This window comes from Euprymna scolopes, chromosome 4 (genome assembly GCF_053919585.1).
Source record: "Euprymna scolopes isolate OS-2025 chromosome 4, ASM5391958v1, whole genome shotgun sequence".
Taxonomy (NCBI): Eukaryota; Metazoa; Mollusca; class Cephalopoda; order Sepiida; family Sepiolidae; genus Euprymna; species Euprymna scolopes.
This window is the reverse complement of record NC_136485.1, coordinates 99,493,181-99,515,969: the sequence shown is the minus strand read 5'-3', so window position 1 is coordinate 99,515,969 and position 22,789 is coordinate 99,493,181. Positions and strand designations below refer to the sequence as shown.

Sequence of the window (22,789 nt, the reverse complement as noted above, 5' to 3'; positions counted from 1 at the left end):
TGAAAGATTTGAACCTGTTCCAATCAGCCCTTGAGCATCGATACATCCTTCAGTGAAAAGGGACATTCATGGTTTTCCTGAACTTTGTAATTTAAATAACTGAATGATCAGAGGATGTCAAAGCAGGTTAAACAATAAATGTGCATTGTTCAAAGTGGATTTGTCAGGGGGGGGGGAAGAAGGCTTGCAAAATGTCCATGATCATTTTGCACATAAGTGGCGTAACAATCTGGGTCAACACATACGATATGAAAGCAAATCATGAAAAAATCGACTAACTATTCTACATTGTTAACATTAAAGTCACTTTTTTGAATGTTGACAGAAGGGAAGCCAGATAGGATCTTGCTAATTTTTTCAGAAATTTTCTCAAAAACAGTAACTCCATCATTGTGGGGACAATAAATGCAAAGATGAGGCATTGTGAATTGGGAACACATAAACACATATAGAACAACTCATAGTCTTCATTGATGTCCCTATCACATAAAAAAAACATCCTTGATGTCCCTATCACATAAAAAAAACATCCTTGATGTCCCTATCACATAAAAAAAACATCCTTGATGTCGGCACAAAAATCTACGATCATGGCGATCTTGAAAGCCATTTTTTGAGATCGTATTAGAAAACATGGTATCTTATTTAGGTCTTCAATAGAAATTCATGAGCCTTTGTCCATTTTGTGCAGTAATAACAGTTCTGTAGAGTTTAACCTCTGAAAGGTTGGAATACAGACCCTTAATGCTGGAAAAAGAGTTGGTAGTATGTTAGAAGTTGAGGTTTATTTTTAACTAGCAGTTCAGCCCAGCTTTGCTCTGGCCCTGTGTACTGTTCATAACTTTATGTGCATATGTGTGTATATAATATATATATTAAAAGTTTGACTCATGTCCAAGTAACCTACATCTAAAATTTCAAGTGTTTAGACCCAACATTGGCAGAGGAGTTTGGTAGAGTCTGCAACGGTCAACTATTTCAACTTTGACTTCTTGGCAGCCAAATTTTCGGCCAAAAATCGATTAAAAAGCTTGCCTTATGTCTGAATACACTTTATGTAAAATTTCAAACGGTTAGACCAAAAATTGGCTGAGTAATTTGGTAGAGACTGCAGAGGTCAATTTTTTAAACTTTGACTCCAATTTTGATCCCTTAACATTTATTGTTTTGGGCTCAAATCAAATTAACAAGTTTGATCCATGTCCCAAGTAACCTACATCTAAAATTTCAAGTGTTTAGACCCAAAATTGGCAGAGGAGTTTGGTAGAGTTTTAAAAGGTCAAATCGTTGAACTTTGACCATTTTACAGCCAAATTTCTGGCTGAAAACCAATTAAAAAGATTTTCCACAATCTCAATACTCTTTATATCAAATCTCGAATCTGTTGACAGTAGTTTGGTAGGGAAATGTACACACATAGACAAACAATTTCACTTTGCGGGGGGGGGGGGATCTAATGGATTCATATCTATGTAAGAATTACCAGTACAGAAGTGAATATATCAAACTCAATTGGATGTAAACTCAATTCATTCTCCTTATACTTAATAACCAGGAAAATTTGGTTTGTAAAGTCAAACTACTTAATCAAAAAAATGTTTTTAGACTTGTAAAATTTAGTTGTAAACTACTTTTCAAGATTGCCGTTAACAAATTAAAATTTCAAATTTTCTTTTTGGTTGCTGAAGTTTTATTCAAAATTCTTTTTAGTCGTTATACTCGGTGGTTTGGAGAAAAAGGAGATGCTTCCCCACAGATTTGTGCCTATGCCCTTAAAAATTATTCAAGTTGGGAACAGAAGATTGAAGAATGGCAGGGACCCATTTTAGAAAATGTGTAAGTATATCAAAAGAATGCATTTCTGCTCAATTGTAACCTTGTTTCATGCAAATCAGTGGCATGACTAATGTGTAGTCACTGTTAATGTTAAAACCATGATCACTGAATAAATCTATAAAGAAAGAAAAAAGTAAATTTCTTTCACTTCCCAACGTTTTATACGGAAGTAAATTTAATTCCTACCCAAATGACTTATTTGCCTGACAATTATGAAAATAAAGACTGCTTGTTGTATGGAGTATATCAATTGATGGGAGTGAGAGAGAAAGGTTTAGTGAACGTGTCATGTCATGTTATGTAATGGATGGCTGGAACCATCCGATACATAACTGAAAAGAAAAAAAATTCTTTAAAACAAGATAATAAAAGATTTAAAAGGTGGGCATCGAATAATCGATTGTCCACCAGTCGAAACGAAAAAGTGATTACGTCGTAAACAGAGAAATCGGACGACGATTTTTTTGTTTACAAAACAAGGAAACGTGACGTACCTTGTAACTTTGGAATGTATATAAAGTTAGCATGAGAGATTAATTCACGTGTATCAATAAAGTCAATAGTCGGTCAGCTGAAGAGAAATCGGTCACGATGGCACTAGGTCAAGAGGCGGCGAAAAATTGTCAAAACGTGACCAACAGACGCGTGTTCTATTATCGAGCAGTGTGATCGACAGATCGCGTGGATTGGAAAAAAAAACAAGCAAAAAACATATGCTAAAATAAGAGGTGATTTTTGGAGTCCAGGAGATAGAAGAGGCAGAGAAGAAGAAGAGAGAGAAGCAGAAGAGAGAGGAGAAGAGAGAGCCGCCGATAGGAAACGTGCGTTGTCGAGAGCATAACGTTTCCACACACCCCTCTCCATCACTGAAATGAACAGTAAGCCACACTGTTAAATTTTGAACTATCAAAAATCTCTATGTAAAACGAGAAAATAATTTCAAAACAAAATATATTTTCATATAAAAAGCCAGCGTGTCTTACGTCTTGATTTGGTATGCTGAGTTACGTCTGACCTTTGTGTGCATGTTAAATTTCTTTTAGTCGGAATCGTTATTATGACAAGCGGTTGACAGGTGAATAAAGCCGAGAGAGAAAAAATGCACAGTCAAGGGGAAAATAACTCTGCCGTCTTAGCCGTTACCATAACAACCAGAAAACTAAACAACATAGTTGATCAATAAAAGACGGCTACTTGGTTTTTGTTGCAGCGGGGAACTAACTAACAATGACCGTTCCCAACTTAGGGGTCCTGGCGCTATATAACAGTCATATGTGTTTGGCAGGGTTTCATTTTAGAACGCTTGCAGTGGCCACGGCAAGTCCAGGCGTACATCCGACAATGAATTGTTTTAGGCAGTTAAGAGTGAATACATATGCCAATACACACACACATACGCACAAATACATACTCATATAAACTCGTACATGCACATATATATATATATATATATATATATATATATATATCTCCATCAATAAATATACTCCAGTGTATAGCTAAACAATTTTACTAAATACAGCCAAATCTTAAAACCTAAAATTGAAATTCTCCCCTTACCCCTCCCTTTTATCTCCCCCTCTCCTTCTCCCTATATCACTACACCTTCACCCACGCCTAGCTGAATTTACTAACCCCCCCACACACACACACACTACAATCTAATATATTTTAAACTTCAAAACTTAAGTATTGTAGATCTCCCCCCCCCTTATTTTCTCTTCCTCTCTTTCCTTTTTCCTCTTTTTTTTTCTCTCGTATTTATTTTTTTTCTCTCGTATTTCTTTTAAAATCGTTCTTTCAAATAATAGTAGCCATTTCTGTAAGGTCTGACGAGGCTGCTGGATCGTAAATATGGTCCGGCAACCGAAACATATGTAACTGAACAGATAAAACGGTAATAAAAAATAAAACGCATATTTGCTCTGCAATAGTATTGAGCACTCTCTTTAGGTTTTACTAATTACCATTTTTACCATATATATATATATATATATATATATTGTTGCCCGTTTATAAAATATGCTTCATATATATATATATATATATATATATATATATATATATACTTATATGCTTCATATATATACTTATATAAGCATTTATATGTCGCTACACTTGTGTCCCGTCTCACCAATCTTTTGCGAAAAACACCTGTCTAGCTGAAATCACTGCCAATAATTTTCCACATTCTTTATCTGTGCCTAAATCAAAACGTAGATTCCATGAACAGAGCTTCTTTCTTAGAAGTGCACGCCTGTGGAACTATCTTCCGTTTGCCTGTTTCCCACCTGACTACATCTTGGATGTCTTCAAGTCCAACATAAACAAATTCCTGATAAACTGCCCCCTTAAGTAAGACACTCTATCAAATCTCCATTACTAACGATTACATATATTTATTACCCCATTGACTACTGTACACACCACAACCCTTATCCTCGAGTGGCTTCCGGGCCATGATAAGTGGTGACTACCATGTAAATAAAACAAGCAAAAAAAAAAACATATTCATGTGTGTTTTGATTAGCCAGTTATGTATTTCACTTCAAAAATTAATTCTGTAAATTATGTACTAAATTTTTGTATAAGCAATATCAGCGATAGAGGTTTCTTGTTACTTCTAACTTGCTGACTGAAAAATACTCATCAATTTGTATATGCATATAGAGGCTTTTGTATAATAGAAAGTATATCTTGCCCTGTTCTGTACTGTGCACTATTGCTTTAAGTCAGTTAAAATTTCATTGGTTCCTTCACCTCTTGAAAATATTTACCTGGAATATATGTATATATCCACATCCACACATTTACTGTTGTTAGGTCTGCTTTACATTTAAAGGAAATTAGTTTCTTTCAAATTCAATAATAATGATAATAAAATGTATTTTCTTTTCTCTCCCATAGTGTTTAATCTGTTTGTCTTTCATTTTCTAGTAATTTACCGGCTTGGTACAAATCTGCTCTGTTTAATGAACTCTACTTTGTCAGTGATGGAGGCACAATATGGGTTGACCCCATTAGCAAACATGATACAACAAATAACACTAGATCACAGCTTCCAGAAGTTGTAAAAGAATACAGTAAATTTGCTTATCTTGAAGGTAAGTTCTTTTTAATTTTTTGTATCAGCACTGTATAAATGCTAACCTTTATTAAGTTTGTGAATTATATATGTTTTAAATATAGTCATATATTGATTAATAAAATTAAGTATGGTCATTTTAGTTTAACATGGAGCCACATAATTGAACAATATTTTAATTTCTGGTGAAGGGTTAAAGTTAATGACCTGAAAGTGAATTGTATTTATATCACAACTAGCAAGGGGTACCCGGCGTTGCCCGGGTGTTTTTCGGGGTATGTGAAAAAAATCCGAAGCGTTGACGACGCGCAGTTGGAAAATAGTAAAGTGTTTTAAAAAAAGCAGGTGCGCGTTTTTGATTGACGTGACGGCGATAGGTATTCAGCAGTTATTTTGTGCGGGACAGTTTTGAATAAATGGGTTTGTTTGTTTTTAAAAACCCGCTCCCTCGTCTTGAAATGAAAGCTACAGTCTGATATGACGAAGTCGACATTGAACAAACTGGCTCTGGGCCTGTGATTAGAGTCGAGGTTCGCTTTTTTTATACCGAAAACCGAATGTAACGCGCGCCAATGCGGAAAATGTGGAATAATTAACGTTTGAAAGTTAATAAAATTAAATAGAGAGGCGAGCTCCGTGGATAATTCGTAGATATTACAATTTATAGATGATATAAAAAGTTTTAAAAAGTTGTGAAGCGAGCAAGCGCTTCTTTGAAAGAAGCCTTTCGTGGACATCGAGGAAAAGCGAACATACATACATACATTTTCGCTTTTATATTTATAGATAAAACTTCTCAACAAAAATCTATAAAAAAAATTGTGCATTTTTTTAACACACTTCTAATTAAAAAGTATGACATGGATATTTTAGATTTTAATTTATTATGCTTGTAATGGCATATTTTTCAAGTGTTAAATAAAAGTAAAATTTTTTTGATTTTTAAATACAGAGACTGTGTTATAACTTTGTTTGCTAATTTTTTTTTAAAATCCGCTTCAAATATCATAAAACTAATTTTTTTTAATCTGTGGTTAAATAAACATTGCATAAAATCTGGACATGTGTTCCTGGCATTGACAAGGAAATTATAAAATACTTATTTTAATTAAAAGAAACTAAATATTAAAGTATTATAAAGAAAAAACACCCAGAAAAATATGAAAATCTTAGCTTTTCCTCTCTAAACAAAAAGAAGCTTATTTGAGAAGCAGCTGAAACTGAATTCTGTTAGAAAATAAAAACAAAAGAGTTGTTCAACTTATGCAAAAAGAAAAAGATTCATATTTTGATACCAACCCCCTACTTCAGACACTGACTGGTTCTATTTTATTAAAAAAACAAAACGATATAGTTAGTACAGTTGTAGATACTGCTAAACAGTACAAATGAGACAGATTAAGCTTCTTTTACCCTCATTAAATATCAACTACAAACATTTTACAAAAATTATATATTTACTTGAATATATAATTTTTTTGTGGTTGAAAGTTTTTATTGTTCATTAGAAAATGAGTAGTATATTTAATTAATGATATATTTTTTAAATTCGTCCTTGAAAAAAAGATTCGATTTTGTTTTATCTATTTAATAATCAATATACGTTTTAGGAATAGGTATCTAGATTTTAATTTGAGTAAAATGCATATCCCCAAAAATGAATGCTTTGAATTGGGACAAAAATAAAATTGCTGCAGTTTAGAAGGACTTTCTCTTTAATTTATACTTACTATACTTAATCTTTTCTCTTTAACTGAAAGAAAATATTAAGTAAGTATCAGAACAAGTACAGCAATATTTTGTACTTATATTTATTTTTAAATTTAAGTTTTAAATAAGAAAAATATGAAATTTATTTAGAAAAGTATAAAAAGCAAGCTGAAGTTTTAAATAAGAGAAAACATTTTATGTTCATATTTTCTTTACAAAAAGTGAAAGATTTTTTAAGTTTAATATTGTGAAAAAATGTGATGTGTTACCTATAATTTATAGGAATACTTTTAATCAGACTTTCTTTGACATCCGATAACTTGTGAAATATGAAAAACTGTACTCAGGATAGCAAATGAGTTCCTAGCATTCAGTTAAACATATAGTACATGGTAATGTTTTCTTATAATAATAAAATGGACCAAGTTTTAAGAGGACTTTAAAAATCATCCCACTGAATGTGGTCATCTATATTAAGAGTTAAAAAATCACTGTAGAGAAGAGAATTAAATATTTTTTATTTACATGTAATCTAGATTAATTTACCATTGCATACATTTGTTTATAATGAAAGTTAGAGTGGAGATCAGTATCACTTCCGTAATGGAAGTATCAAACTATATAAAAAACTAAGTTAGGAAAAAAGGATGTTAACTTCACTCTGAAATATCATAGTCTAATAAATTTTCATTAATTCTATAATTGATATACTATTGCAGAGGCACTAAAGGTGCCAATCGACCATACAACTAATAAAGTCGACACAAGGCCAAGAGGTAATTGGGGGAAAAATGGCATACCGTACAAACGTCCTTGTGTCTGTTTGTCCGTCCTGTGAATCGCGCGTGTTGAGAAAGAAAGAGTCCATCATGGCGGCCGTGATGTTTTGTAGTGAATGAAGTCTCACGAGATCACGTACATGTGCCTTATAAAAACATGTCACTTGTCGGTGGGAGATGAGGGAGAAATTATTTGACATTTGAGACGCGGCAAAATCAGTTGGGAGAATTTGTGTAAGCAGTGATTTTTGCCTGTTGATCGACCACGAGCTATTTCGGCTCATTTTTTTGCAATGTACAAGTTTGATCTGAAATTGATACCAGAGTTTGACGGCTCCTCCGCCGGACCATCGGTAGTTGAGTGGTGGGAAAAAGCTGAGCTTGTCTGTCGGCTTTGCAAAATAAAGGATCCCACGCTTGTCATCCCATTGAGGCTGACCAAGTGGGCATGTTCCGTTTATCAACAGCTTGGGGATGAACCAACTCTGGAGGAGGTTAAGGAGGTACTGGGCTTTTGCTACAGACCTTTTTATTGCCTGGAGGCAGTTCACCGAACGGCGGCTTGGGTTGGATGAGACGGTGGATGTCTACCTAACGGATTTAAAGAGATTAGCTGTGCCGTTTGGTGGAGTGACTGAACGCATATTAAGTTGTGTCTTTCTCACAAGACTCCCGGACGACACCAGCCGACTGCTACGAGCATCATCAAGGCTCAGCGAGATTGGGTTTCAGGAATTGTTGGCTAGAGCCCGCAATATTTTAAAAGAAGATGCGAAGCTGATGTTAGCAGCTGCAGAAGCATCTACTCCATTAGAAGATGACGTAATATGTTATAAATGTGGCGGGCCAAACGACTTTTCTAGGGACTGCTGAAGCCGAAGCAGTGTAAAGGACACATCTGCTCAGAAAACACCAAGACGCATGCGTTGCTTCCGGTGCAGCAAGCTAGGTCACGTAGCAAGGAGTTGTTCGGGAAACGGACAAGGGAAGTAAATTATAGCGCCAGTATTCTCCCCAGATCATTAACAAATAGGGCGCTACCCTCAGTGAGAGTGCGCGTGAATGCTTTGCGCTCGTAGACACAGGGTGCACGCAGACTCTTGTGTGCAAGGCATGCTGTGACGCATGGGACAAGAGGATTTCAGTACTGACAGTCGGTGGGGGTACACTAGCGTCTTGTGGAGTTAGTGTCATTCGTACACATGTCGGTGATGGGTCTACAATAACCGTACGAGCCCTGGTTGTGAGTGGGGACCTTCTTGGTTATGACCTGCTGTTAGGAATGGACGTTATCAAGGAATTGGGTGGTGTCCGTATTGATGGTGAGGGTAGGGCACATTTCTCTAACGCCTGCCTTGCTCTGGGTGCATCCATGAAACTGGAACAGCCTGACTTTCATGTGGAATTTGACCAGCGTACGAGGTCCTGGACAATTTCCTGGAAATGGTCGGACGAGCAGCCACCCGGGAAGTTGTACAATAGAGTTCCGGGATATAAAATTCCCCCTGGAGCTTGTGGAGAATACGATAACGAACTACAAACTTGGATAAAAAAATGGATGGCTCGTTCCCTATCCAGAGAAGGAATTGGGCCTCAAAGTGTCTGATCCCGTTAATGGTGGTTATCCAGCATAATAAACAAAAGATGAGGATGGTACTCGACTATCGGGAACTAAACGAACATGTAATTCCTTTTACAGCTCGTGCTGATGTATGTACTGAGGAGTTGAGGGAATGGCGGCAAGCAGGATCTAATGTATCTGTGCTGGATCTTCATAAAGCATACCTTCAAGTGCATGTACATCAGTCACTATGGTCCTATCAAATGGTGCTCATCAAGGGAGAAAGGTATTGCTTAATCCACATGCAATTTGGACTTAATGTGGCGCCATCAATTATACAAAGGATTGTTGACGCTATATTGACTAAGGATGAGCGTATTCAGCGGGCAACATCTGCATATATTGACGATGCGTATGGAGAAATTGTTTCTGCGACGCGCGTAAAAGAACATCTTCATAAATTTGGCCTTCTCAGCATCAGAAAGGCTACAGGACGGTGCAAGAGTGCTCGGTTTGCAGGTCTGGGAAGAAGATAATGTCCTGTGTTGGAAACCAGGCAATGAAATCCCAGGTATGCCCTGTGTTTTCACGCGACAAAACGTATTTTCATTGTGCGGGAAGTTGGTTGGACACCTTCCTGTGGGTGGCGGGCTTCATATTGCAGTTGCATTCATCAAACAGAGAGCCTCTGACGTCACCACCGGATGGGATGACAAAATTTATGACGCCCCTCTCAATATAATGGTCAGAGAAGTCCTCACCAGAGTGCACAAAGAAGATCCAGCACGGGGTAAATGGTATGTTGACAGACAGGATCGTAGTGTGTGGGTTGACGCAAGCTCTCTTGCCATTGGTGTGTCGTTAGTCCATGATGGAGCTGTAGTGGAAGATGCTTGCTGGTTATGCCCAGAAAAGGACTTCCAACACATAAACCTGGCAGAACTCGATGCAGTGATCAAGGGAATGAACTTGGCAATCCTTTGGAAGACAACCACTCTGCGACTATTCATAGATTCTGCTTGCGTCCATAAGTGGATATCAGACACTCTTACCGGACGGGCTAGAGTATGAACCAAAGCAATGAGCAAGATGCTCATCCATCGGCGGCTCGACACGATCATGAGCCTGGTGAACGAATCTGCACTATCAATGGAGGTATCCCTGGTCAGATCCAACATAAACAAGGCAGATTGTTTAACAAGGGTACCTCAAAGATGGCTTTATGCCATAAAAAGAACTGTTGAACCTACGCAACCTCCCTGTGCCGCATTTATGATCCCTGATCAATCTAATCGGATTAAGGAAATCCACCAACAAAGCGGGCATCTTGGAGTCAAGCGGCCTCTATATTTTGCTAAGTTTGTTGAACCAGGAGTGCAAAGAGCAGACGTCATGGAAGTGGTCAAAAACTGCGTGGAATGCCAGTCCATTGAACCGGCACCTGTTTGCTGGGAAAAGGGGAAGTTGGAAGTTAGGAGCCACTGGAGCCGGCTAGTGATAGACATTACTCACTACAATGGCGAGGATTTCCTGACTCTCATTGATTGCGGTCCATCAAGGTTTGCCATATGGTGTATGCTGTGTCAAGATACAGTCACTATAGTCTGTCAACTAAACAATATTTTCCTTGAACGTGGACCTCCAACAGAGATATTGTTTGACAATGGTGCTGTATTTACCAGTGAGCAGTTTAGAAAGTTTACTTACTGCTGGGGTGTACATCTGAGGTTTTGATGCGCCCATATACCTAGTGGAAATGGAATCATTGAACAGAATCATCGAACCGTCAAAACAATGGAAAGGGGGGAAATGACTTACCATACAAAGGGCCTCGTGAATGTCTGTCCTGTGAGTCGCGTGCGTCGAGAAAGAAAGGAAGAAAGAGTCCATCATGGCGGCCATGATGTTTTGTAGTGAACGAAGTTTTGTGAGATCACGTGCGCGTGTCTTATAAAAACATGTCACTTGTCGGTGGGAGAGGAGGGAGAAATCATTTGATGTTTGAGAAGCGGCAAAATCAATTGGGAGAATTTGTGTGAGCAGTGATTTTTTCCTGTTGATCGACCACAGTAATAGCAATAGCAAAGAAGGATGACAAACGCAGATAGTTAAAGACAATATTTTTTTTCCTGTTGATCGACCACAGTAATAGCAATAGCAAAGAAGGATGACAAACGATGATCAGTTAAAGACAATCTTGGGTCCATTAGGTAGGGACAGGTAGTTGGACATCAGTGGGCACTGGAGCAGATGGCCAGATGTTTGTGGGCTACAGGAGAGAGCTGGAGTCGCTGCAAGCTGCAGGAGTGAGTTGAAAAGTCAGTGGAGTTAGCTGGAGGTGCTGCAGGAGTAAGTTGGAGTTCTTAGAAGTGAGTCAGATTTGAAGGAGGTTCAGGAGTGCCAGTCTAACAAGCCGCAGGAGGCAGGCAGCAGTAAATTCTGCCATGCCTCGACCCATGGCAACTGGGAGCGCCGACTTGACTAGAGTCAAGTCAAAATGGAAGTGCTTCTAGCTCCCGAACTGAACTGAAGATTTACTGTGAAAACCACTAGCTTTATGAGGAGCTAACCATGCTACAGGCTCCACAGCCAGTGATGGTGTTGGTAAATAGAAAATGACTATAATTTCACACCATATTACTTAGTTAAAAGTGTTATCAGTGTTTATTAACTGTACTTTAATCTAGGGTCAGAATAATAATGTTTTCTTTTTTGTTTAGTTTGTGAAAGATGAAGTTTTTGTGTTTTTCTCTTTGTTGTTTGAAAATGGTCATTGCTATTTTTAGCATGCGTAGTCATGGCACATTTTTGGAAGTGTTGAGTTTCAGCCAACAGTATATTTGTGTTTGTTTCGTTCTAATTGTAAACAAAGGAGCAGTAAACATAAAACCATGACAATAGTATAAAATAAAGTAATCAGCCTAAACTTGTGCTGTTTTACTTGACAGGCAACATAATTTAATTTTGGAATAATCCATTTTAAAATGAATAAAATAGAAATTGTTTACCTTAGCAACATCAGATTAATCAACATCTTTACTGATCAAATGACTTCATTTTTGTGTTTGAAAAGTCAGTGTTTATCTTAAATCATTTTTCTAATAATGCTCTCTTCTTTATTTGAAGTCGTTTGGAATAAAATTTGGTCAAAATAAAAAGTTTCACAAAGATTACTTTAAAAAAACAAAATAAATGATCATGATCTTCGGAGGATTTTTCTTTTTACTAAAATTAACTTGAGAATTGTTGACTTAGTTTTAACAAAATGTTTCTTTTTACCGAATATAAAGAAAATTTGTATGAAAAAGTTACTTTTGAATAGCTTAGGATTCAGACTATGATACCATTTTGAATATGATGTGAGGTGTTTGTTTATTTTGCAAATACATTGCGGATGCCAGGTAGAATATTAGCAAAATTATAGAAGAGATTATTATTTACAGAAAAAATTTAGTGAAGTGTATGAAGAAAAAAATAAAACATTACATGGTGATTTATATATATAGATGATACTGATTAAGGAATGAACTTGGTGTCAATAAGTTGCATGTGTGAAGTAAATCGATGGAGGGTGAAATATTTTGTTACCTTTTTTTTTGTGGAAATACTTAATTGAAAGGAAGAGTTTAATCAGTATTAGTGTAATAATTGGTGAATGAAGACGAAATGCATGTATTCAATTGTGACTTTCATTTATAAAAGTTGTGGTAGATGGTTCCATTCTGGTCTTATCAAGCATCAACATGCCTGTATCAGATGTGGCACCACCATTCTTTCCTGAATCTTTGTTTGAGGTAAAGCTATGTCAATACTGTTAAGTGTTGTGGCAATATGTTGAACAAAGATGGCGGTAGTAAATCAAATCGGTGAAGAATCAATGCAGTCACGATTTCGAGTGTTGAGTAATTCTCTAGAACAAAGATGGCAGCATTAGATCAGCAAAGAATCAATGTAGTGCGGATCAGCAGTGCTTCAGTCTTGTCAAGACAGAGACCTATAGCGAACTGACTGGAATCCAAAATTCAATATTTTTATAATGAGGTCCGAGGCTTTTCATTGGTTGATTATCCTAATGTGTAGCTATGAATAAGATCATCCAATGCCATAGTATTTTAACAAATAGCATTTGAATTTATAGACAGTAAAATGAAGTTTTCATTTCAATCTTTCCAGTTGATCATTAATTCTACTCTCTTTCCCATTTCTACTTAAAAATTTTTTAAATACTATTTATGAATCAATGTTGTTGTTGTCTATTTTCAGGTCATGAATACCGAATGTATAATACATATGATGTACATCACTATGCTTCATTTGCATTAGTGATGCTTTGGCCAAAATTGCAACTTAGTCTACAGTATGATATAGGCAAGTAAATCATCATTTCTTTTTTTTTCTCTTTAAGGGGAGTGGGATCTGATAACAATATAACAGCTGCTACATTATCCACTTTCAAAGAAATGATAATGCCTGGTAGAATTTCCCTCCCCCCCAAAAAGAAAATAGGTGGTAATGCCTAGGAAAAAGTTTCATAACACCAAACCATGTTTTTATCTCCATATATAATATTTTGATTGCAGAAATTCCCCTCCAGAACAAAGTGCTGTAGGTTTGCAACAACAGATGCCACATACAAATTTATTATATCTAGACACTATCTTATGTAAATTTAGAATGCCATTTTAGATATATTTAGTCGTTATAGTAAAATCTTACATTTCATCCTAGGAGCAACATCATCACAATTGCAACATCTTCAGAGGAATTAGTTCTAATTTCCCCCCCTAAATATTAAGTCCTCCTACCACCCCAAAACTGGGAGGAAATATGCACATTCTACAGATATTGTGCTTGTGCTCTTCATAACGGAATTATAAACTCATAGACACAGCATAATCTTTCCATTTCACAATTCAAAAATAATAAATTCTCCCATCTCAAATGCCACCCATTCTCATTGGCTGAGAGTTGACAATTCAATTATTCCAGAATCTACCACTTAATACATAAACAAATGCGCCAGAACTTTTCAAATATGGCAGCACTCTCTACAAGAGACAATTATTTAAAAAAAGATAAACCAAACACGAACATAGTAACCACTCATAAACAGAAAATTAAGTACTGATAACCTTAGACTTACCTATGCACACATTTACAAAATGCCCCCCACCCCCCAAATACAAACCCTGAAAAAAAAAAATTGTACCATTGTTTATTTTTAAATTTCGGAGCAGCTTAACAAATCTTACACTATGCTACTTTTTGTTTTCTTTTATGTTTTATAATTGGGCATTTTTTATTATCTTTTTTATATTTTTTTTTACATTTACTTTTAATGTAGGTGATTTAAATTACTTACATATTTTCCTACGATTGGCTAGATTTCACTCATCGTACTTATCTTGTTTGCATAGGTTTCAACTATGAGGGAGAGATCGAATGAAAGAGTGAGAGTTGGGAAGAATATATATAGAGAGAGAAAATAAAAACTGGTGTAGATATTGTTCACCATGAAATTTTCTTTTTTTTTGGGGGGGGGGTATAAAAACAGATATAAAAAGCAAGAGAGCGAGCGAGTGGAAATAAAAACTGGTGTAGATATTATTTGCCATGTAATGTTCTTTTTAAGTAATGGTTTTTAATATGATATATAAGAAATTGATTATGGAAAAATATTTATCAATAAGATTTAGACATTTCTTACCAGGTTTAATATTTTTAGCATCTGGTTATACGATGGAGTCAACCAACTTATTTCTTCTATTTTCATTATTGTCTTTAGTATCATTGTTCTATGTAGTTTATTGCCACAAGTGTATTTTGAACTGCTTGAGATAAATCTGATCATTTTTTATATTTGTTCATTTCAGAATCTTTTGAAGTATTTAATGGTTGTAAAGTGCAACAGACATGTGTTTTTATGTACGATTCGTTTGAGAATTAAAGGGTACCCCAAAACAAGCACGTATGCAAAGGACAGATTCAGGTTGACACTGGTTGTTTTAACTTTCAATTACTTGGACTCATACATTGAATCTTTAAGCAAATTGATAATACTAAAAACTTTTTCCATTAACACTATTCTGCGCTGTTTGTATTTTTTCATTTATACAAAAATGGCCTTTTACGTAACACTATTATCATGAGGTGAGAAGTATACATGAACACAATTTCTGCGATATTTTTAATATCTTTCTTAAAATAAATATGAAAAAATCGAACCACACAGAATAGTTTTGCTTAAAATTTTAATTTAAAAAAATTTTTACAAGAAAAAAATTGGTAAAGTGTGTGCGATTTGGTTTGCTTTTTAAAATAAATATGAAAACACAGAATGTGAATGCATGAAGTGAAAACAACTCAAATCTTTTTTTGTCTTGGGGTGCCCAGGTGTTTGGAGTGTAAAAGAAAATAAAAAGTTTTAGTAGGAAAGTAAGACTGAACCCCAAAGCCTTGACACGAAGATGGAAACGAAAGGGAAAAACAGCCAGACACCTAACCGTATTGGCCATGAGGGAAAGGATCTGATAAGGGCGTTAAGTGAATGTTTATGAAGCGAAATAAACAGGTGCGATGAAGTGGCATGGTGTCTGACCTAATTTTGCACTGCAAGCCAGATCATTCGCTTTTCGAAGCGGCGAGCTGGTAAAAGTCAAGCAAATTAAATACACACGCGACCCCTGTTTGTAACTCTTAGATATTATCATTCGTAGATATTATCATTTAGACGTGATATAAAATGCTTTAAGAAGGAGTGAGCCGACCGATCGCTTCTTGGAAAAAAGCCTTTCACGGACATATACAAAAAGCGAACATACATACACACACACATTTTGCCTTTTATATATATAGACTAGCTAGGGGTACCCGACGTTGCCCGGGTGCTTGGGGGGGGTTAAAAAAAAAGTAAGTATGAGGATCGAACCGTTGAGGCAAAGTTGTAAATTAAAGTATGAAAAAAAAAAAACATGTGACGTTAACCATTGCCCCACTGCGAGATGCTAGCGGAAACACGTTTGAATTTATTTAATTAGTTGGATTTAACAGGTGCTCATTTTAAATGAGGTCAAGTTTTGACTGCGGGATTGTATTCATTTACTGCGGAACGCTTTTTTTTCCCCACCCCCAAGATGTTATAGGAAAAAGACTAACCCACATACGGCGAGCGACAAATATTGAATATTTATCTTCCTGAAATCGAGCAAATTAAATAGACAAGCGAGCTTCGTTGTTAACTGTGAGATATTACGATTTGTATGTGATATAAAATGTTTTAAAAAGTTGTTAAGCGAGCGATCGCTTCTCTGAAAGAAGCCTTTTGTTGACACACAGAAAAAGCGAACACACATACATACATACATACATACATACATTTTCGCTTTTATATTTATAGATTACTTTTATTTTTATATTTTGGGTACTCTTGCATAATTTGACCCAAATTCTCATCATAAGAAGTCTTACATGTCATGACTGCCAAGTTCGCTTAAACAGATTGAAAAGTGACTCAGACTCAATTCGCATGACTGTCCACTGTGGTCAAGTGCAGGGTGACATAGGTGGTAGCAAGAAAATTCAAAAGTAGTGATCTGATGACTTCATGAGTTGCCAATCACCACCCGATCCACCTGGTTGCAACTGTAATACTTGTACAACAAGGACGAGTTAATAGCCAGGATTAAACTGGTGTTCAGATGTCTCTTAAAGGATACTGTGAAGTCTGCATGCTCTAGATTCAGATTCTGCCTGGAAATCATTGTGGAAGCTCAGAGCGACTTCTAGTGAGCTGTATTCAGTAGAAATACTCTAAGAGATTACTTTGAATTTTAAAAATACATCATTTACCAAGTTATGATAATTTTTCTTTCCTTTACAAAAAGTATCAAATTCATACCAAATACTCTATCCTAAATCTTAAGTAAATTTTTACTTGAATCAAATCACATTCAACTGTATCGGAAATTTGCACTCATTTTTTGAATCTATAATAATTACAGAATCTCAAATTCTATAGTTAAGTTTAAGTATTACTCATTTATTGAAAGTGAATCTGGTATTACCAGATCGGGTTATCTGAAAAGTAACTTCCTGAATGGAATGCACCGCACATTAATGTTGTTGTTTCTCCATTTTCTCTTGCAGAAATCAGTCATGTTCTGTTCGACCAATGATAAGGAACCAAGGATTAATCCTATGTTCAATAGAAGAGATAAACACCACATTAAAAGACCAGAGTTATTGAAGCAAAAAGAGTCACAATTAAAAAAGAAGGCAAACAGATTAGAACAAGAACATATATGAACACACTTTCAAAAACTCAATAATACCCAAAGAATTAAAGATTGGATATATAGTGGAAAGAGTGGAACAATATATTTCCCTTCCACTAAGATGCTTCAAATGTTCAAAATTTGGGCACAGTCAAGATGCATGTAGAGGAAGCCCAACATGTGGGAGATGTAGGGAGAAAAAACTTAAACATAAGATAAAAGACTACTAAACAATTCAACTGTGCGAATTGCCAAACATATTCTAGAGAGTGTAATATATGGAAAAAAGAAAAAGAGGTCATGGAGGTGAAATATAGGAAAAATAACTCTTTTTCCAGAAGCCCCCAAAAATTGTAGGTTATATGGGGAAGATAAACCTATGCTGATGTTGTTCACCCCCACCCCTCCCCAAATTCCAAATGACTATGAAACAAAATAGAAAGAATCAATTAATAAAATAATAAAACTTAAACCCAAAGATCGGTCAAAATTTTTTACAGAAATTAAAATGAACCATACCAAGAACATTGGAACATATAAACACTCAGAACAAACAAGGAAAAATATTAATTTCATACCCATTATACAACTTGAAACTGAAGAATAAGAATTCCACCAAGATTTATCCAAATTCCAAGAATACCAAAAAAGAAAAGAAAACAGAAGAGAAGGAATGTAATAAAAAGTACAAAACAAAAAAGAAAAAGCAACCACAATCGACATCAATCCAAAATACAAGCAGCACTGAAAACATGATTGTAATTGATTAAATCTCCCAAACTAGTCTATATGAAACAAAAGGAAAACACAAATCAGAAAAAATTAAAAGTTCAGGAACAGAATCCCCCCCCCCCCAAAAAAAAAACAACTTAAAGCATGAAAACATTTTTCAAAAATGTCTGCCTTTGGCATTAAACAACCCAAAAAGGGTTGATGTGCCGTTGAGCAGGGCAACGAAGCCAAATACTATGAATAACTATTTGAACACAGAAACAACTTGAAGCATAAAATCTTTTTTCCAAAAAACTGCATTTGGCACGAAATAACCCAAAAAGGGTTGATATGCCATAAAACAAAACAACCGACAACCAGAATGAAAGTAATGTTGATATTTTCCTATTTTATTGCAGCCAATGCTATTGATCAAGAAGATCGCACTCTTGTAGAATATTTGATGGGAGGAGGGAAGGGGCCTGTCAAATTAGCCAATGCTGTACCCCATGACCTTGGTGATCCAGGTAAGTCAACCTTTTTACTTTTATTTTTCTATTTTGGGTACTCTTGCATAATTTGACCCAAATTCTTGTGAATTCCCGTCAAGCATGAATCGGGCGAGACCGGCAATCATTGGTGTCAGGCGAGCGTTGTTCAAATGTTGAAATGCTAATTCGACTTTATATTTTATTTATTTAATTTTTTTTTCTGTTATGTTTTTAGTAATTTTTAAGGTGATATTAAGCGGGGGGGGGGACATTTTATTTTCTGATTAGTTATTATTATTTATTTATTATTATTTTATTTTTTTTTGTAATTCAATTTCTGGGAGTTTGATTAGCCAATGAAAAAGTGCTATCTAAATGGAACCAGATGACATTTGAATTGGAAGAAAGCGACTAACTCCCCCCCCCCAAAATAAGCTGACGAACAAATAAATTTTCAAACTCGCCAAACAGAAAAATGACAGGCAAGGAAATAAATCTATGCATGTTAGAAAAAGAAATAAAAACATTGATGCAGACAATCTCATATTGTCAGAAGAAATTGCTGTCTCGAAAAATGAGGTGCAACAATTGTAAACACAAATGTTTGCTTAAAAAAAGATTGTGTGTAGAGGATGGTTTCTCCTGGAGATGTACAAATGAGCAGTGCAGACAATCGATATCCTTGCGCACAGGATCGGGGTTTTTTTTTTTTTTGCGTGATCCAAATTGGAGATTCTAATGATAGTAAAAATCATTTATTTATGGGCGTTCGAAATGGAAATCCTAAAAAATATTTCCTCTACCCCATCTCCTCCATCTTTGCCATCGATGGCCGTTCAACAATCGACCGAAGTAAAAGATTCCTAAGGAAATATCCTCATCTCAAGAAAATTCTTCCGTCGGCAATTTACAACCTCTTAAAAAAAAAAAAAAAAATCTCAAGTTTTCTTGAAAAAGAAAAAATGTTTTTAAATTTCTGTGGAATCCCCCCCCCCCCAAAAAAAAAACTTGACTGAACAAAATGTCTTCAAAATAAATTAAAAAAAAAACAAGAAAGAAAAATATGGTTACAAAAAAAACAAAAAAAAAATGTACTTACACCTAACAATTATATGGTTAAAAAAATCTTTTCTTGGAGAAAAAAACAAACTTTCTATTGATAAATATTTCGCAAAAAGAAAAAAAAAAATTAAATACTAAAATAAAATAAACATATTTTCATTTTCCAAGGTAGGTTTTTTTTTGTTGTTTTTTATTATTTGTATTTTTTTTTTCCAATTTGTTTTTTTTTTTTTTTTTTTCATTAGTCTGCATCTGTTATGGTGCTCGGTTGACACCGATGATTGCCGGTCTTGCCTGATCTATGCTTGACGGGAATTCACAAGAATTCACGAGAATTTGGCTCAAATTATGCAAAAGTACCCTATTTTGTGAAGACCAGTGTCGATCGTGAAGTATAATTCAATACTTCAAAGATTTTTTTTATTTCCTTTGTGTTTTTCAAGTATTTTACATTTTATCAGAAAAGAGGCTATGCAAGTCAACCTGTGTTCACATGTTACAATGTGAGACAGGCTCGAGGTGCAGTAAACTGCAAGCTAAATGCACCCAACAGGATAGACACTGAGATAGGTAGCAGGCGACCGAGAAAAGAGGGGGGGGGGCAGACGACAGGCATAGAAAAAAAAAACAGTTGTAAACAAAATAAAAAAATAAAAAAGGAAAAAAGGCAGATAGGGCCAGAATGCGAGGGATATTTCTTTTGGCCAAGAAAGCTGTAAACGCTAATTGACCATGACAGCCTGGAGTGAAAGGAAGCGTACCAATGAAATTCCAATTTACAAAGCGACCATTGTTGACTGGTGCGTGGGTGGCCTCTACTGAAAAGACGCGTGGCCTTTGTGGAATTGGATTTGGTTCATTTTTATGATCCCTCAAAGTTAATTGAACGAGACCATTCTGGTTTTAATGGCCCGTCAAACTCTATTAGGCACACGCCGGCTGAGATATTCCACTTGATTGCCAATAGAAAAAGAAAAAAACCCTTTTTTTGGGCATAGGCTGCCTGGTGAAGATTTGAGTGACAGCGGTTCCGGCATCCTGATTGGCTAAAGGGCCAAATGAGAGAAAAAGAAGAAGATTTAGCTCCCGTCCCCACAATATAAGCAGCGAGTTTTGAGAGACTGAGACACAGAGACCAACAGACATGGAGTGACATCTGCTCCCCTGAGCTCGAACGAGCGAAAAAGCACCTCATCGATTGACCCTGCCGACATAGCCATTTAGTCTTTATCAAAAACGAAAGAACTTTGCAGTTAACAAACGGCCAGTCCCTAACTTAATAGTGAAATACGAAACGACGATTGTAACCTTTTTATGAATAACAAGGAATTTTGAATCACAAAAAAAACAAAAACAAGTGTCGACTTGTCTTTTTTTTAATTTGTTTGGCATGCTTGCAGTACCGCTCGACGAGTCTCTTTCAGGTACTGTCCGCTGACATTCTCATCAGAAGACACGACGACCAACAATCGGGGAACATCCACCACTAGACGACACGCGGGTGACGTAAGTGTCACAATGGCCTATGATGACCAACTGCTTGCTCTATCAATCATTCTGCATACATGCTGTATTTAGAAGATCAACAGGACTCTGTGTACCTTAGTTGGATACTTGGCTGATTGATAGTACAATCAGCCAAGTACAACAGATGAATTAATGGATTTATGAATCTGACTAATGGAGTTATGGTTTTCACAATCCTTTTGTTCCTTAAGAAGGTGAATGATTGGGAAAAACTTTCTTAATTATATTCCTATCTTCAACCAGTTGCCAATATATCTTTATAACTATAGTAAGAATAAGATCTGATTTCTATGCTTTGGAGATGTCAAGGCTTTTATGATAGCCAGGCCACAAGAAATGGTGATGTTCAAATTGTCTAGTGCAGTTGTGGTTTGCAGAGTTCAAGGTGGAGTTTTGAGCAAACTGCTGAGCGAGCAGTTCAGCTCAATCTGTTGCTTACATTGGATGTGCAGTTAATTCTACAACAATCCTACAATAGTAGGCAGAGAATGACCAATGTATTTAGAAATAGAAAGTAGAGAAGGATGTGTAAGGTAGTATTTGTAAAGTGGATCAATGCATTGCAGACTAAAGGAAACATCAATGGTTGGAATTCGATTGGTTAGGAATGGAGTTAACTTAATTGGTGATTGTGTCTATGATGCATGTGATGAGAAATATAAAAAAGAAATGTAAATGAATGATTTGTGTGAAGGGAGAGAAAGAAACAGCTTCACTTTAAAAGAAAATTAATGAGACAAAATGAAAAGAGATCAATATATGTTATATGCTGCAGTTTGCTTCATGAGATGAGTCTGATGGCTTTGATTAATAGTTATTTTTGTTTTGCTAGTAGGAAAAGAGAAATATTTAAGATATATTTTTATGCTAAAAATGTTATTTGTTGTTGCAAAAAGGCACTGTTTTATATTTATGTAAAGTTGCGTAAAGATGTTTGTATTGTTTGTCAGAAAAATATTGCAATGCCTGATGCATAATGTCCTCCTGAATAAATTTCTCTTGATTTGTTTCTTGGGATAAGAGAGAAAACAAAATGGCAAAATGTCTGACAATGTCAGAGGTGTTGATAAAGTCCTCTTGGTAGGAGGTTACAAATTTTTCCTGATTTTTGAAGGGCAGGAAGTGGAGAAAATAAAATGGTAGAATGCCTGATTATATAAGTCATTTAGGAGTCCTTTTAGTAAAAGTTGTGCTAAAAGTCCTGTGTCATGTGTGTAAAAGTCCTAGATTTGTTTTTCTACTTTCATATGAAAAGTAAGTACCAGTAAGCAAGAGCCTGTTCAAAAAGAAATCGCATTGTTGTATGTTTAAGGGCACTCAGATATCCCTTAACACCCTGTATGGTTACTGCCCGGCCTGCAAAGGGTAAAAGTCCCTCAATGGGGCTACCTGTTTGCTGTGGGTGGCGACCTTTGATGCATTGGGACAGGATCCTGGTGGTTGATGGAATTGAAGGTCAGGGTCAATTACCTCCACTTACCAATACTCCACTTCAACCCTTACCTAGGCTAGACAGGCAAGTCGAAGAGGCTCGATCTGATCAATCCGTTGGTCAGGTCGAGCCCTAACGTCTTCTACCTAACAAATTTACCCAGAGTACAAGGATCAACATACAACTGTGAATAAAAAAAAAACATAAGCCAAACTTATCTCCTTTCTAGGAAAACGAACAAGATCCTAACAAAAATAGACATTAGGAGGCATGTGAAGATCATTAAAGTCAAACAAAGCTGAAAACAAATTTATTTGTCCAG

General features: G+C 35.8%; 1 protein-coding gene across 2 annotated transcripts in view; it reads left to right on the top strand.

The window, feature by feature from the left end:
* LOC145269149 (non-lysosomal glucosylceramidase-like) overlaps positions 1–22,789 on the top strand; it is a 238,349-nt gene that overhangs the window by 117,421 nt on the left and 98,139 nt on the right. For both annotated transcript variants that reach the window (XM_080124756.1, XM_080124759.1), the window contains exons 8-11: positions 1,711–1,836; positions 4,774–4,940; positions 13,235–13,339; positions 18,375–18,482. In XM_080124756.1, coding sequence (XP_079980882.1) covers positions 1,711–1,836; positions 4,774–4,940; positions 13,235–13,339; positions 18,375–18,482 — 506 coding nt within the window. The remainder of the gene's footprint in view (positions 1–1,710; positions 1,837–4,773; positions 4,941–13,234; positions 13,340–18,374; positions 18,483–22,789) is intronic.